The 18,590-nt window shown below is 38.6% G+C and overlaps 1 protein-coding gene across 1 annotated transcript in view; it reads right to left on the reverse strand.

Moving 5' to 3' along the window:
• Positions 1-18,590, reverse strand: part of LOC139722432 (unconventional myosin-VI-like) — a 58,972-nt gene that overhangs the window by 31,398 nt on the left and 8,984 nt on the right. Inside the window, exons 3-6 of the mRNA XM_071633726.1 lie at positions 16,809-16,882; positions 12,457-12,586; positions 7,637-7,742; positions 899-1,055 (exon numbers count right to left, since the gene is read on the reverse strand). Of these exons, the coding sequence (XP_071489827.1) occupies positions 899-1,055; positions 7,637-7,742; positions 12,457-12,586; positions 16,809-16,882 (467 nt within the window). The remainder of the gene's footprint in view (positions 1-898; positions 1,056-7,636; positions 7,743-12,456; positions 12,587-16,808; positions 16,883-18,590) is intronic.

The following is an 18,590-nucleotide window of genomic DNA, read 5'->3' on the forward strand; positions in this document are numbered from 1 at the left end:
CAAGAGTTTTGGGACAAAGTACAGAAGTACAAGTAGATAGATAGCTGGGTAGTAGTAGCCTTGTATGATGACAATGTCAGTGGCCTAATGGCAGTCATATCCTACAACTGTGCAAACAGAGCATGAACGCCTCATCACGCACGACCTGTACTTCGAACTCTGTGTGCAGCAGGGCAAACCAGATGGGCCGGCCTACTATCTATCATACTTAATGCCAATTACGTGGCTTTCAATAATAATATGCTGAAGCTGTTTAAGCTAAAATTAGCTTGGTGCATGCCTACATCGCTCTGGAGGGGCATGAAATTGAGAATGGAAACAGTTGTTTGAGGGGGAGGAAAAATGAGTAATTCTTTAAAGATATTGTCAGTATCATTGAAATGACATTGATGTCTCAGCTGAAAGGAAAGCTTAGCTAGATGCATGAAGCATATAATAAAAAATGTATGTTTAATTTCTGTTGGAAGAAAGGAAATTTTCTGACACATAGAAATCGTGAAATGCATTTCCAGTGACAATTTCTTGCTACACATAAATTTCTGATATGGTCCCTGTGTATGATGGTCATCTTTTGGATCACCTAATTTGGTTTTGTGTTGCATAGAGACCACTGGATTCAGGATATTCATGTCTGATGATATGTAGTCAAATCGAATCGGTTACCATCCTGTCCATAGTGGCCACCTGTCAGTAAAGGCCATGTGTTCACCACAGGTGGTTGCTATTGACAGGCTTGACTCCATAAATACTATGATGATGATGGTATGCATTATATGAGCATTCATTATTATTATTATTATCATTATCATTATCATTATCATTATCGTAAAAATCTTTTTAATCATCTATTCATTTCTTATTACCAATTTACAGGACAGGTATATGAATGTTTTCTTACCTTGTCTCCAAAGTGCATCTCCATGAATTTCCCAAAGCGACTGCTGTTGTTGTTTCTGACCGTCTTGGCGTTGCCGAAGGCCTCCAGGAGAGGGTTGGCCTCAATGATGCGCTGCTCGATGATGCCCGCACTCTGGCCGTGGGACTCTGTCAGGTACCTGGGGGTCAAGATGGGTCAAAGATGAAGCACTGGTCAAAGACAAACCTCTGGCCAAAGGTCTGGTGAGATGGACAATGACTTCCAAGAGCAGATCCAGGATTTTGAAAAAAGGGGGGGGGGCACCAGCAGCGAGGAAGCGACTACATTGTATTAATCCACTGAAAATATCCACTCAAAAAAAGTCTGGTGAAAGTAAGGGGGCACCCCCCTCTGGATCTGCTTCTGACTTCAGCTATGAATACTAGTCAAACCAGTATCATTGGCATGGAGATGCACTTCACATAAACGTTAGTTACCTTTCTAATCGATAAAAGCTATACGTAGACTGATAAGGTAAGGTTTCTTCTCGTCGTCTTTCTCCGCTCCTTTTTATTTTCTTCTTCTTCTTCCTCTCCCCCTCCTCCTCCTTGTCTGCCTCTCCACCTCCTCCTCCTTCTTCTCCTTCTTCTCATTCTCCTCCTCTTCCTCCTCCTCCTCTTAACCGGAGGGCCAAACCCCAAAAAGTCGCTTACTTAACGAGTGAGTTGCACTCTCTCTACAAACTAAGTAGACCATGCTTATTTTCAAGTTTTTATCGTAACAAACAACATTCCACTGGTCTACCTCAAAAAATTTGTTGCGAAAGCCTCCAAATCCAAGATGGCGTCCAAGATGGCCGCCATATTTACTGAATTTGTTATTTGAAAGATAGAATTTGATTGAAAGATCAGATTTCAACAAATGTGATGTCATATGAAAGAGAATAAAATTTTCTACAAGTTGATACCATTTTTGTGGGTTATTGTGATAAGTGGATTGAGATTTTAAGGAAAAAACACTCATTTTTTGATATTTTTCTGAAAAAAAGGAAAATCATGAAAATGCTTGATTCAGCATAAATCAGAGAAAGACTGAAGGATTATCTTGAAACATTTCAAGAATTTTGTTTGACATATAATTAATATTTGGAGAAAATTAGGGGTCAGTACCGTTTTTGGTTCGGGAGTTATAATGTCTCAAACTTGAAAACTCACTATGTAAAAATGGCCACTTTAGTTGTGACAATACCTTGTTGGTCGTAAAAAGAGCCTGCGCGCGCCAAGACTACTACACGCACCACTGACACTGGCGCTTGTAGCAGTGCCAGTGGTGCGTGTAGTAGTCTTGGCAAAACGCAGACATTTTCTTTGACAAACGAGGGTTTGTGCCTGCAAACTAACTTTTCATACCAAGTGGTAGCTCAGGTGACGCTGATTGCTATTATTTCAAAGTAGATTGTTCTGAAGCAGATGAGATGAAGCAAAAATATCTTTCAAATAGAGGTAGAAGCTTGAAACAACCTTGCTATAGAAAGTTTAAAACAGAATCTGGATCGATCACTCAAAAAATTCAAGATTGCAGGCCATCAAAGCTGACATAGTGTATTGCGCCAAAGTAAATGTATCATTTCGATTTTGATACAATTTTGTCTGTTTTGCTGTCTATTTATATGGTTTTTATATATTCTGAACATTTTAATGCTATTTCAAACCATCTTAGGTTTTTACGGAGACATTTTTTTTTTTCAGAATGCACCATGTAATTTCTCTAAAAAGTAAAAAAAAAATTAAATTAGAAATGTTTATGAAAACCATGCAGAAATTAACATCTTTCCCATATAATCAATATTTGGAGAAAATAAGAGGTCATTATTGTATTTGGTTCAGGAGTTATAATGTCTCAAACTTGAAATCCCATTTTACATAATATGCATTTACACGCATCTGTTCCCAAAGACGTCACAGAGGGTCAAATCCAAGATCGTGCTTACTTTTCGAGTTCCACTCTCTCTATAAACAAGACCATACATAATATTAAGCATACTAAGCAATTTTCCGTAAGTACACCTCAATAGATTTGTTGCAAAAACCTCGAAAGTACAGATGCGGTCCAATAGGGCCGCCATTTTTATTGAAGTTAACATTTCAAACATAAAATTTGATAGAGACATTGGATTGCAACACATTTGATGTCATATGAAGGAGAGTAAAACTTCCTAAAAGTTGATACCACTTTAGCTGTGTATTGTGATAAATGGGGGGGGGGGGGGGGGGGAATCCATATCTTTATATTAATTTGAAAAAAGGAAGAAATGTGAAAATGCATGATTTAGTATTTATCAAAGAAGAACTGAAGAATTATTTTGAAACCTGCGATTGAGATTGAGATTTACTGAGATTGAGACATAATTCATATTTCTGGAATTACAGGCAATATCATACATTATTGACAACTTAACGTCTAAAACTTGAAAAAAATTACATTTATGCATTATAAATTTTGCATACAATGTGTTTACATGGTCACATGTAATACTTTAACGGTCTAGTGACTTGCAAGTACCTGCAAACTAACTTTTCATGCCAATAGGTGACGCTGATCGCTATAACTGTAGCATTTCATCATAGTAGATTGTTCTGAGGCAGATAAAATTGAACAGAAAGTATTTTCCAAAAAGAGATAGGAGCTTGGAATTTGGCACAAATTTTGCCAATGTGTAATATTTAGCGATAAAAATAGTATCCACACAAAATTCAAGATGGCGGTAATTAATCGAGGTTGTCGTTCAAGGCATTATTTACCATTAGTGCACGTAAAACAAAAACCCAGCTTTACTTAATTCCTCAAACTAGTTCTAAACTGTGAGTTAGGGATAGAACAAACTGAAATCAGTATGATTAATGCTAAATATTGTTAGATATACTAAATAGATCTGATAAGAATGTTTTTTATATACTAAATTGTCAACAGTTATGGCTATGGTTTCTTGAAAAGCAATGGTGATATCTCCGTATGTTTTAGGCTTTATTATAATTTTTTTACATGGTATAATGTTTTGTAATACAACTAACCTGCACATATAAATCGAATGTGATATCTCTCCCAATGGTAGAATACCTTTAGTGTGTTGCGTCAAAGTTAAATCTCAACTTATAACTTATAATTTGATATATTTTTAAATCTTCTTTGCTGTCTATTACATGTTCCTATACATCCGAACGATATTGTGCTAGTGTCAACCATATTGAGGGTCTTTTTTGGGGGGAGGGGGGGGGGGGGGTGGAGCTCATTCCAGTGTTAGGGTAAGGCCCAATCTTTGATAAAAAAGAAATGCTTCTGTATCAAAGATATGCTTTTTTACTTGTATGTTACTCTGCTGTTGTAGAAACGCCTGAATGATAATGGTATATGTGTAATAATGTCTGATCCGTAGATGTCCTTGAAAGCCCTTCTGATCCGAACCCCCCCCCCCAAAAAAAAAAAAAATCCGACATGGCGGCAATTTCTCAACTTTGTTGTGCGAAATGTGTTGTGCGAAATTACTTTTCAGTATATTGTTCGAATAAAATTGTCCAAATTGATTAATCGTGCTGTATATTCACATTTACAAATAAGCACGCTGAAACTGTATTTTCTGTTACCAGATTTTTCTTACATTGTTTTTAGGCTGATTTCATGTGGGTTATAGTGTCACAATTGACCTGAGCTTATGCCATTGGTAGATGCTTTCCCATATTAGATATCAGGATCACTCGAGAGTGAAAATGTTCATTTTCATTCATTTTAGAGTGACCTCGGGGATCACTCGAAGAGTGACAAGTGATCCCTAAGGCAGGGCTCGACACTAACGGTGGTCCGGTGGCCCGGGGCCACCAAAAACGCACGTCGGGCCACCAAAATGTCAGAAATGAAGAACATAGGTGGCCTGATCGGGCCACCAAAATGTCAGAAATGAAGAACATAGGTGGCCTGATCGGGCCACCAAAAAAGATTGGATATTTGCCTTTGGGCCACCAAAAATAAAAGTTAGTGTGGAGCCCTGCCTATTAAGGTCACTCCAATTTCACTCTAAATTCACCGTTTTCTTGTTATTCACTCCTCACATCAAAAGCAAAAACTTCCACTCGATTTGGTTTTTTTTTTTCTTTTTCGGAGAGTAGAATATCACTGGTTCTAAAAATGTGTCCATAAAAACCTAAGACGGTTTAAGATAACACAACAGACAAAATTGTATCAAAATCGAAATAATACATTTACTTTGGCGCAATTTTATACACTATGTCAGCTTTGATGGCCTGCAATCTTGAATTTTTTGAGTGATTGATCCAGATTTTGTTTTAAACTTTCTATAGCAAGGTTGTTTCAAGCTTCTACCTCTATTTGAAAGATATTTTTGCTTCATCTCATCTGCTTCAGAACAATCTACTTTGAAATAATAGCAATCAGCGTCACCTGAGCTACCACTTGGTATGAAAAGTTAGTTTGCAGGCACAAACCCTTGTTTGTCAAAGAAAATGTCTGCGTTTGCCAAGACTACTACACGCACCACTGGCACTGCTACAAGCGCCAGTGTCAGTGGTGCGTGTAGTAGTCTTGGCGCGCGCAGGCTCTTTTTACGACCAACAAGGTATTGTCACAACTAAAGTGGCCATTTTTACATAGTGAGTTTTCAAGTTTGAGACATTATAACTCCTGAACCAAAAACGGTACTGACCCCTAATTTTCTCCAAATATTAATTATATGTCAAACAAAATTCTTGAAACGTTTCAAGATAATCCTTCAGTCTTTCTCTGATTTATGCTGAATCAAGCATTTTCATGATTTTCCTTTTTTCAGAAAAATATCAAAAAATCAGTGTTTTTTCCTTAAAATCTCAATCCACTTATCACAATAACCCACAAAAATGGTATCAACTTGTAGAAAATTTTATTCTCTTTCATATGACATCACATTTGTTGAAATCTGATCTTTCAATCAAATTCTATCTTTCAAATAACAAATTCAGTAAATATGGCGGCCATCTTGGACGCCATCTTGGATTTGGAGGCTTTCGCAACAAATTTTTTGAGGTAGACCAGTGGAATGTTGTTTGTTACAATAAAAACTTGAAAATAAGCATGGTCTACTTAGTTTGTAGAGAGAGTGCAACTCGACCTCTGTTTTTAGCTTTTGGCCCCCCGGTTATCTCTCTCCTCCTCCTCCATCACCTCCTCCTCCTTCCTTCTCCTCCTCCTCCCCTCCTCATCATCCTTCATCTCCGCCTCTACACCTCCTCATCCTCCTTCTTCTTATCCTTCTTCTCATTCTCCTCCTTCTTCTTCTCGCTGCCTCAATGCCTCTACGAGGAAGTATTAATCCTTCACCCAACAAACAGTGAGTACTACCCCTACCCCCCCCCCTAAACACACACACACACACACACACTCACACATTCTAACTAGAAATATCACTGAAGGTGATTAATACCCCCGCCCCGTGACGACAGTCTTACCCAAGGAATGATCTTTCCTTGATCTTCTGCCATTTAGATGCCGTTACCATGGCAACGCAGCTTCCGACACGTCCGAAAAATATGTCTTGCACATCTTCCCACCAAGACTATTGTGTGTGCCACATTTCATAAGCTTTTGTCAAAAACTGAGGAAGTAGTTCAATCCACAAGATCTTTCCTTGATCTTCCGCCATTAATATGCCGTTACCATGGCAACGCAGCTTCCGACACATCCAGAAAATATGTCTTGCACATCTTCCCACCAAGACCAATGTGTGTGCCACATTTCATGAGCTTCAGTCGAATACAGAGGAAGTAGTTCAATCCGCAAGATCTTTCCTTGATCTTCTGCCATTTACTGTATATGCCGTTACCATGGCAACGCAGCTTCCGACACGTCCGAAAAATATGTCTTCCACATCTTCCCACCAAGGTCAAGGTGTGTGCCACATTTCATAAGCTTTGGTCAAAAAACTGAGGAAGTAGTTAAATCCGCAAGATCTTTCCTTGATCTTCTGCCATTAATATGCCGTTACCATGACAACGTACTTTCGGGTACTGTCAAAAAATGCGTCTTGCACATCTACAACCAAAGGCACACATCTGTACCAAGTTTCATGGAAATTGGGCAAAAACTGAGGAAGTAGTTTGCAACACAAAATTTTCCATCATTTTGGCTCATAATATGTGAGCTGTTACCATGGCAACATACTTTTTGTCACTGTCAAGAAATGTGTCATGCTGACCTATATCCTAAGACAAACATTCAATATGAATTCCATGAGAATTGGAAGAACACTGATGAAGCAGTTTTGCCATGAAGCATTTTGCCCTATATTTTACCAATAACATGCCGTTACCATGGCAACGCACTTTTTGCCACTGCGGAAATATGTGTCTTGCACATTAACATATTCAGATGAACATCTGTACCTAATTTCATAAAAATTGATCAAAAACTGTGGGAGGAGTTCGCGACGCAAGATTTGTACCCATTTTTGCCCATAATATGCCGTTACCATGGCAACGTACTTTTGGGTACTGTCAAAAAATACGTCTTGCACATCTACAACCCAAGGCACACATCTGTGCCAAGTTTTATGGGAATCGGTTGAAAACTGAGGAAGTAGTTCGCGACGCAAGATTTGCAACGGACCGACCGCCCGACCGCCCGACCGCCCGACCGACCGCCCGACCGTCCGCTGATTCCTATATACCCCCTTCAAACTTCGTTTGGCGGGGGTATAAAAAGTTAATGTTTCGCATCCTCTGGAAAGGAAAGCCTCACCTGAGAATGTATTTGGTAGATTCTGTCTTGCCTGCCCCAGACTCCCCACTCACGACGATGGCCTGACTCTGTTTGCTGGTGATCATTTCACGATATGCCTTGTCAGCTACAGAATAGGGAGAGACAGTGGGATAGAATGATAAGTAATACTGATGGTGACATTCATAATGACAATAACTAATAACAATAACACAAAATAATAACAGTAAATATTTCTCCTTACCAGGGCTGCAAACATTCAGAAATCGAAATCAGAGAGACTCCCAAGGGAAGTCACGCAGATACGTGTGTGCTGCATGCATCTCAATGGCCAAAAATTCCTGAATCAAGATTTTTTAATTCTTTTAGTGAAACATGAAGAGACATTGAAGTTTTCAAGAAGCCTCCTTCAGAATTAGGGAGAAATTGCAGCTCTGTGGCAGTGGGGCATTTATTCATAATTCTATGATAATCACATGTCATCAGATCACTACAAATGTATGTTGTTGTTTCATACATGAGTTCATACTACATTGTACAGCTACGTGTAAGTTTGATATCTCAAAGTTCTAGATTTACTTTCTCAGTTCTGACTTCGCAATTGTATTATCATATTTGCCCCTCATTCCCAACAGCCATTGTATTTGTATCTAATTCAGATTTATAAGAAAGTAAATGAATAAAATTGGTTCAATTGTATTAATATTAAAGGGACTGTACAGTACTGGTTGAGGTGGGGGTTCATGTTTTGAACATTCTTTAAAGTGAGATAATGAGAAACCTCTTACGAAATATGAAAGAGCATGTAATTTTATGAAGAGTTCAACGTTTATTTGACGAAAATTGCTTTTCAAATGGCTGAGATATCCAAAAAAGTGATAATAATAAAAGGCGACATGCCACAACTTTATTAGGATCTCTATGTTTCACCTTGTTTTTGGATATCTCAGCAATTTCAAAACCGATTTTCATCGAATAAACTTTTGATACCCCTTAGAATCGCATGCTCTTTGGCATCTCATAGAGTGGTTTCTGAATATCTCGCAAAACATTAAAAGCTAAATCCTCACCTCGACCAGAACTGTACACACCCTTTAAAGCTCTGTACTTGTACTATTTTTCATCAATTTCATTATTCATTTTCCTTCTAGTGAAATGTCTTTGTTTTACACTTTTGACGCCAATCCCCTATTCTAAACTCACACATAAAGTAAACAAATACATATTTTAACAAATATTGTACATGTACCTTATGATACCTGGTACACATGTATAACATTTGCCAATACAAATAAAGTTCATTAATGACATGCTGTCAGAATTTATGACCAATCAACTGTGAAATGCACCCCATCATTAAACCAGCCAATATTCCCACGTAAGTCATATTACCATGGAACAACCCCATGTGAGATAAGTCAACAAAGATGACTTTTCTATTCAATATCTAGACTTATTACCTCTTACTACTGAAGGACAATAGGATAATCATTTTGTCTGGGCTTTGATCTTGACTTCTTGTATTCATTGCTTTAGGTAACCGGTTTCTAAGGTCAAAGTCCTTACAATGTGTTTTTACAACTTCAGTACAGGGTTTTGAACAGGGGCAGCAGTGCACACAATGCACGCACTGACTGTGCATTGCAAACTCACAAACGGACATGTAATGGTGCTCATTCACAAGAACCATTAGAAGGTGATTTTACAATGTGCAATGAGATCATTTTACATGTACTCTAACACTGACAAATGTGCCCTGTATTCAAGGAGACTTTTTCCAAGAAGAACAAAATCAAGCATACAGAAGACTATGTCATTACAGTGATTGAAGGAGAAATCAGAAAGTTACAAATTTTTAATAGTTACAAAAGTTATAAAGTTGAAATGTTTCTTTTTTAATGGAATGGTGATATATTATGGTCACATGATATGCAAATGATGAAACAACATCATCACTGTGTGTCAGCGTAGCGTGGCCAATAATGCATTAAATCTTAACATTTTCATTACTTCTTACTCTTTGTCTAATATCAATGAAAGTTTTACAGGGCCGTTGGTTTTACTGTATTCTTCTTGATATTAGTCAACTTGAAAACGGAGTGGAGTTTTCCCATTAAGGTACAATTTAGCTTTGAAGAAACAAGACCCAAGAATCTCAGTCATCATGGATATCGTTATAATTCCTGTTTAAGTTGTCTTTGATAATCAGAGCTAAAATAAATCTGAATAGATGCATTTAAGTTAAAACTTTATAACAAAAAGACAAGATTAAGAACATGGCTATTACTCTTAACACATGAATAATCAGTGTGTATTATGTCAATGAAGGGCAACTTGTCAATTAGTTGAAAAAACAACAACTTGATGCAAGAGGCGTTAACCTGAACAACAAGAAATTCATGGAATTTTTAAGGCTTTTAACACTTGTACAAAACGGTTTACTATTCAATATCAGTTAAAATCACAGGGTATATTAGATAAGGTGCACATTTTAATCACCTCACATTGGTTTGATAGCAATAACAAATCTTCATGTAATTTGACCAATCAAGTACAAACTGAATATTATCATGAAGTCATAGTTCTCTATTATGTGGGGGAAAATTTTTGTCTGACTCAGAGCTCTGAGGGTAGAGTAAACATATCAGTGTAACGGCCAAAGTCCATGTCCGCTGAACCCAGGGTAACGCCTCACGCCATGCTTCAAACTACTAGTAATCGTGCTGTTGGGGCGTTACACACACGCCCCATCTGTGTACAGTGAGAAACCACCACCACATGCGGCGTATCTTTCGCCAGTTATTAAGCAAACAGCCATCAGCATCTAAATGAGCACATGGCCAGGTAGATATTAATTGAATTTGTGGGATCAGAGGGCTCGTAATGAGGAAGAGGGAAAGATTTATCAGACAGTATTCATACACCTGTACAATGTACGTTACACCACTATTGTGTGCTACACACAATACACATTTTGAAGGCCCGTACAAATGTATACAGTGTAAATGTCTACGTGGGAATGTGTGTGTGAGTCTGTGTGTGCATGATTACATTACAACTACAGCAAAAGCACTAACTTAACTTATTAAACCTTTAATTCAGACAATTTTCACCTAATCAATGCATTTCTTGATCTAATATACCTAATCGCACAATTTACATTAAAATCAGCATACGTTTGTATGATTCTTTTGGTGAGTACAACATCAAAAACAAAAATCACAAATGATCTTCAATTGAACAATGTAATTTGAATCGGACTTCCAAATCCTACATGTATGAGTTACAGGCCTATGGAAATATGATAACCTTGCTAATCAAACAAAGATATATGATGAGAGAATTGTGCATAATGCTTGGCAAACTAATGTTTAAAGCAAAACAAACCAGCACAGATCCCCATAATTCCCCCAAACCCACTAAGGTACTATGCTCCATATCTATGGTGTATCTCTGCACACTCAGTAATCAGAGAGTTCGGAATCCACACTAACAGTTTGAATCCATTCTAATCAAATTTGAAATCAAGTCAACAATTCTACATTTCAAAAGCAATCTGGTAGTGCTGTGAACGTAGTGTGATATGCAAGTATCAGACTAACACTCAAATTGTATTATTACTTTTGATCAGCAATTTACAGGACTTATAAAATATCTCTGACAAAAGTCTACCAGAAGATATGTAATTTTATAAAATTTTATAAAAGACCTTCCGGTGTCTGCATATGCTGCCAAACTGCAAAGAACGTATTACGTAATCCACACAGATACACATATACACTCGCTTCAAGCACACACACAACTAGATGTCCTTGCATATGTTTATTAAAACCAGATCAAAAACTTACCTTCATAAAATTGCTCTATAGTTTAAAGTATGTAATATGTTTTGACTGCCATATTGTAATGTAGATTTAGTTACAACAACAACCACCACCACCACCAAAACAAACCCTGCTGCATTGTACTATGGGTAATCAAAAATTCACATATATATATCATTGATTGGTTGGACCAGCACAACTGGAATGGAGTTCCACCAAGCTTACAAAGAGTATGACAAGAACATAAAAAAAATAATAATAATAACTGATAAGAAAATGGGTGTGTGGGAGTAATGAGATTTTCTTGAGCTTCCCAGTGAAGTGCTTTTGTATTAAAGGGGATGGTTAGTAACTGATCAGTGGGAATCAGTGGGAATGCTGGGGGATGATTGTTCCACTCCTTGTGGGATTCATTTAAGAGTACATTACACATCTATTGTTGTGTGAAAATTATTTGCTTCAGAATGGTCTCATATTCAAGTAATGTGCAGTTTAATGTTTCCAGGTTAGCATGCCTGTACAGTGATGGGGCGATCGTTAACGGCCTGTTAACAAGGACTGGAACAATCACCCCGCGGCATTCTCACTGATTCCCACTGATCAGTTACTAGCCATCCCCTTTAAAGGTCCTGTTTACCTTTGGGAACAGTGAAATAAATTTTTTTCAAGATATGACATTTAATGCATATGTGTGTGTAGGTCTGTCGTATCACAAAACATCCTATCATATGAAATTTTCACGATAAAGCCTAAAATATGAGGAGATATCTGTATTTTTCTCAATAAACCGTAACCGTTGACAGTTTAGTCTGGAAACATTCTTATTACAAATATTTTGTATACTAGCATTTAACAATACTTAAGATCGATTTTACTGATTAACATTTTTACAGTGGTTGCTTCTATCCCTAACTCACATTTTAGAACTATTTCAAAGCACTAATGCTGGTTTTTTGTTTCATCTGCAAATGGTAAATTATGCCTTTAAGTATGGTCGGGTTTCAAGTTGTGACTGACCTATGGCAAATACATGAGGTGGCAGGACGCCGAGGGACTTCCCCTGGTACTTCTTGATGGTAGCCGAGGTGTAGAGATCCCCCATCTGTTTGTACGGATTCACGGCGATCAGGATGTTTGCCACGTAGGTCTGAGGTATCAAAGACAAACAAGACAGGGTCAAAATAATTATGATCAACCTGTGGAAAAAGAGTCGACATTCTGTCAGTATGTGATAATAAGATTACTAAGTAAACCATTCAGGACTATAGCCATTATACTGCTTCATCTAATACTGTACTTTGATGCTACACAATAGCAAGTTCATCTTTCCTTGTGCTCTTGTGTAGTTTAACACTGTAAAAAGTTGCTGGTTTATTGCACGTGGTACTGTCTGTAAGCAGAAGAATTTAAATAATGCCATCTTCTTATGGAGATGAAAACTGAAAATTGATCAATGCAGACATGAAAATATATCGATTATAAAATCATTCAGGACTCGGTCTAAAGATGTTCTAACATGCAATTCAGCTATCTTTTTTAAGGCAAACTACAGTGTGCTTCAGAAATGGACATAAATCCAAATTCTAGCATTACAGATTAAAGGGACTGTACAGTACTGGTTGAGGTGGGGATTCATGTTTTGAACATTCCTAAGTGGGATAATGAGAAACCTCTTTTGAAATATGAAAGAGCATGTAATTTTAAGAAGGATTCAATGTTTATTTGATGAAAATTGGTTTTCAAATGGCTGAGATATCCAAAAAAGTGATGATAATAAAAGGCGACAGGCCATGCCTTTTATTAGGATCTCTTTGTTTCACCTTGTTTTTGGATATCTCAGCCATTTCAAAAACGATTTTTCATCAAATGAACTTTTGATACCCCTTAGAATTGCATGCTCTTTGACTTCTCATAGAGTGGTTTCTGAATATCTCGCAAAACGTTAAAAGCTAAATCCTCACCTCAACCAGAACTGTACATACCCTTTAAAGCTTTTTACAATACAGAAATTACCGTGTATCTTTCATGTATATATGTTACTAAATATATGCTGCACAAACAATTATTTGTGGTAGAGTAAAGGGATCATAACATTAAAAACTTATGACAAATGCATGTAAGGACAAATCCGCAAGTATTGCTCTATTTACACTATACAGTTCCAATCTAACAAAGCTTTCCTACATGCATTTTTCATTTCATATTTCACTTACACATGTATGAACATGTATGTGACATTCATTGCATATGTACAGGTGTCTCACATGTCACAAAACTTTAAATGTGCAGTTGTAGACACAAAAGCATTATTGTAAACTGCAAAATTATTTCCAGCACAAAGCGAACAATTACCTTCTATTGCCTCATCACACATAGAGTCATGAGCTAATACTGGCTCAATCCTACCAGAATTATGAACAAGAGACCCACGGGTCACGCGCTCACCTGAGCATCGCAAATTTACCTTCCACGATTCTTGTAGATGTCTACCTAAAGAACATTGCAAACTTGGGTGAAGGGGCAGTTTAAGAGTTAATAAGTGCTACTAAGTTACTAATATCAGGTTCATTTCACCCAGCCGTCAGTCTTTTATTCGTTGAAATACAGACACCTGTGGTGGAAGTACAATACTGATATTATACAAATAATACACAGGTCACTGATTTTGGATAGTTGTTCCATCCCCCCCCCCCAAGGTCCCCCAGGTGGGGCATGGTGCCCATCTGAACAAATTGAGATCCTATCTCCCTGGGGATGCTACCTGCCAAGTTGAGTAAAAATCAGTCAAGGGGTACTTTTCTCAAGAAGAAGATGAAAATATACAATTTAGGCCCCATTAGGACCCCTCCCAACACCCTCCCTGGGTCCAACGGGGGGGGGGGGGGGGGGGGGGGGGGGGGGGGATGGCACTCCTGATTAGGCCATGAACAAACTTGAAACTACATCATCAATGTACTAACTCATAGTATTAACCCAGCTCTATCATGTTCTAGAGAAGAGTTTTAAAGATTCCTTGATTTTGGGGGTTGTGGCCCCCTGTAGGCTCCTCAGGTGGGCCATGGTGCCCATTTGAACTGATTGGGATCCCAATCCCCTAGGGATGCTACCTGCCAAGTTTGGTGAAAATCAGTGATGGGATTCTCAAGAAGAAGAAGAGACCCGCGGGTCTAGCGCTCACCTGAGTATCGCAAGTTCACCTTTCACGCAGTCACTAATCTAAATTATAAAATGGGTTCAAGAATGTAGCCAATAGGAAGCGCTGAAATGAGACACACCTCCTTCCTTTACTTCAGTACAACTGCACTGCCTGTAATCCTATGGTAGATTGCCGATCGTCTGTGCGCGCGGCGGCTCCTTTGATGAATTGCATGCATACGCGTACGCGCTGTCAATCCTGTAAACAACTTCTAGTTCGGGCTGCCGGCCGGCCGGCCTGTCTTCCCTTGTGCATAACATATGTGGCGTACGTACGTATACTGTACTATACGTACACTTTGTACAGTACAGTAGACCAAGCGTTATGGGACCGGACGCGTACATGGAGTCACTTTGAAGAGCAAATCCAACGATTTAGCAGGTTAATTCTCACGCCGTTTTCAGAGTATGTTGTCTAGTAGGCCTATATGAGGAGTCTATATCAAGTCTTTAAGGTAAAGGGTGCATATTCTATGTAAAATAAGTAAGTTTTCATGCGGGTGTCCGGAAACCCAACCCCCCATTATACTCAAATACACACTGTACTGTATGTGCGGGACTTCCGCGAGTGCGACGCGCGTAAAAGTTTGGGACGAACATCTTCGGACGTCTTGACCCACAAAGGTACGTGAAAAACGCTGAAAAAATGATGTTAGTTTTCGAATTTTCGACCCATTTTATAAAACAAATGATGCACAGGATTAGGCGTAGCTCACTCTCGGGTATTTACAATGTAGTGCAACATGCACTCGGCTTCGCCTCGTGCATGTTTCACAATTGTAAATACCCTCGAGTGCACTACGCCTACACTAACGCACTCTATCCTGTGCATCATTTGTATATTATTCACAGCTCTACTAAAATTTGACCAGGCATTCTCAAGTAGAAGATGAAAATGTACAATAAGGGCCCAAGTTTTTTTAAGATTCCTTAATTTGGGGGGATTGGGGCCCCCTGGGGTCCTCTGGGTGGGGCATGGTGCCCATTTTGATAAATTGAGATCCTGACCCCCTAGGGATGCTACCTGCCAAGTTTGACGAAAATCCATCATGAGGTTTTCAGGAAGAAGATGAAAATGTACAATTCAGGCCCCCATTTGGACCTTCCCAACCCCCCCCCCCCCCCCCCCCCCGCCCCAAAGAGGGGCACCCCTGGATCTGCTATGAACAAACTTGAAACTACAGTCATTAATGTACTCACTTATAGTATTATCTTAGCTCTATAACTTCTGATTCTAGAGAAGATTTTTAAAGATTCCTTCATTTTGGGGGGTTTGGGCCCCCTGGGGGCCCCTAGGTGGGGTATGGTGCCCATTTTAACAAATTGAGATCCTAACCCCCTAGGGATGCTACCTGCCAAGTTTGGTGAAAATTGGTCATGGGGTTCTCAAGAAGAAGATGAAAATGTACAATTTAGGCCCCATTAGGACCCCTCCCCACCCCCTCCCCTGGGTCCCAAGGGGGGCACCCCTGATTCTGCCATGAACAAACTTGAAACTACAGTCATCAATGTACTAACTCATAGTATTAACTTAGCTCTATCACTTCTGGTTCTAGAGAAGAAGATTTTTACAGATTCCTTAATTTTGGGGGGTTTGGGCCCCCCTGGGCCCCCTGGGTGGGGCATGGTGCCCATTTTAAACAAATTGAGTTCCTAACCCCCTAGGGATGCTACCTGCCAAGTTTGATGAAAATCGGTCTTAGGGTTTTCTAGAAGAAGATGAAAATGTAAAAAGTTTACGCACGACGGACGACGGACGACGGACGACGCACGACGGACGACGCACGACGCACGACGCACGCCGGACGCCGGACGAAGGGCGATCGCAATAGCTCACTTGAGCCTTTGGCTCAGGTGAGCTAATAATCAAATAGAATCAACACTGAGCTAAAAAAAACAAAAAACAAAAATAAAAACAAAAAAACAATAACTTAGCCCATTGTATATCCAGTTTATGTAATTTCAATCTTCACTTGAATGGCATTTTCTGATCAGAGCTGATTTGAGTTCAATTCTCCATGAAGAACATCCCTTAAAAGCCCCCCCCCCTCCCCCCCCCCCCCCGAAAAAAAAAAGAGACAGAGAGAGGGAGAAGTCATGAAGGATGACAAATTAGAAATTTTCTGATGGTGACAACATCTTTTGTCTTGCTGCCATGGCAACACACTACTTACATAAATCTGGTTTTTCTTGTAGCGTAGCCTGAGGTTGTTGAGCAGAGTGGCCTCATTCAGGTACATCAAGGAACCTGCCAAGAAAGTGGAGAAATATAGAGCATATCTCACAAATTATGCAGAGTCGAAAGGCAAAGTAATGCTTTAAAAGAGATCTGCATCGTGATATGACAGAGGCCTGTTTTTGTACGAATATTGTACATTAATCTCTAAAACAAGAAAAAAAAAGAGAAGTGAGTCTGGAGGTTGCAGAATTTGGAACAACAGCGAGTACCAAATTTATCTTTAAACTGTTGGGATATGAAGAAGTGGTAAATTACAGCCTTTTTTCCATCCATTTTTAGAGCTCTTTCAGGGCATACGGTGACATTCATACACTATAGCTTTTAAGACGAAAAGGGCCTTCACTCAAGGCATGGAATGACACTATCACCATAGAGTGTACAGGCGTTTTCACATCAGCCCGATAAAAATCCAAGCTCGAGAAATTTTTCGCGATTGCGAATTAGAGCGCTATTTCATTTCTTGTTCACATCAGCCTGAAGAGAATTAGTCCAAATTTTTTTCGAGCTAATTCGACAGCCGAGTATGTGCAAACAGCATCAGTAACGTGTGTGCCCTCTCAAAAATTCCTCATGACTTGTGTGCAGTTTCACTCCATTGATCGGGTCACACACACTAGGCATAATGGGAAGCATCGCGCTAATTTCTCGAGTCGTTTTCATATTATCAAATAGTGCGCTACTATCCCGTTATTTCAGAAATATCCCGAGTTGGACTCGAGAAATTTTCTCGACCAAAGCGATACAATTAGCGCGCTAATTTGTGTTCACATTATCAAATAGCGCGCTATTTCGTTAGGTTAATTTCCCAAGTCAGAAAATAGCGCGCTATTTGGCAACATCGAGCTGATGTGAAAACGCCTAAAGTTGATAAATGCCACAGATGGCTCAAATTTGAGTCAATAGGACCTGGACAGGACTAGACATGTATTTTTCTGTAATTTATTCTGCAAATTTTACTTGTAGTCATCTAGATGATTATTCATCCATCCATCTACCTGTTCATTCATTCTTTTTTTTTTAATATCAAAATCTATTCATATATTCACTCATTATCTATGATACGAATTTTGTAAATCTAAACCGTGCCTACAAGTTGTTGAAAGCAAATCCACTGATAAATCTATCTTGCATTATTCAACAACCACAGGACAAAATCAAATGGAATGGTTCGATAGAAATCTACCCTCAGAACAGTTGATGGGGATAAAGATTTTATGGTACTTACACACAGGGAAATCTACTCATAAAATATTACCAGTACTTTTCGCATAAAACATGCTGCATTATTAATAACCACTGTTACCATCGTAACAATCATAAAATATTTCCAGTACTTTTCACATGAAAAACAAAAAGCGTATTAATGGTTACTCATAATGCATGATATGTATATTTCCTGTTCATTTATCAAATTGTACAATTTTGAAGACATTTGTGTGTGTGTGTGTGTTTGAGTTAAGTTTGTCTGTAAACTCTATAATCATATTTCTGCAGGGTAAGTTCTGCATACAATTATGATCAATCTTTATACAAATTCTAGATAAATTACCATGCACACATAACAGATGTGTGTGAAATATATTAGCATTGATCTCTTTCTCTTCTCCAGACATATCAAACCATCAAATCAATATGTGGAGCATGCACAAAATCAAAATAACAACAGGATCAATAAGAATTTTTAGTCTTTTTTAAGGTATATTGTATGATATCATGA

Source organism: Diadema antillarum, unplaced genomic scaffold (genome assembly GCF_040938485.1).
Source record: "Diadema antillarum isolate AM-2024a unplaced genomic scaffold, OU_Dant_1.0 scf00000165, whole genome shotgun sequence".
Lineage (NCBI taxonomy): Eukaryota > Metazoa > Echinodermata > Echinoidea > Diadematoida > Diadematidae > Diadema > Diadema antillarum.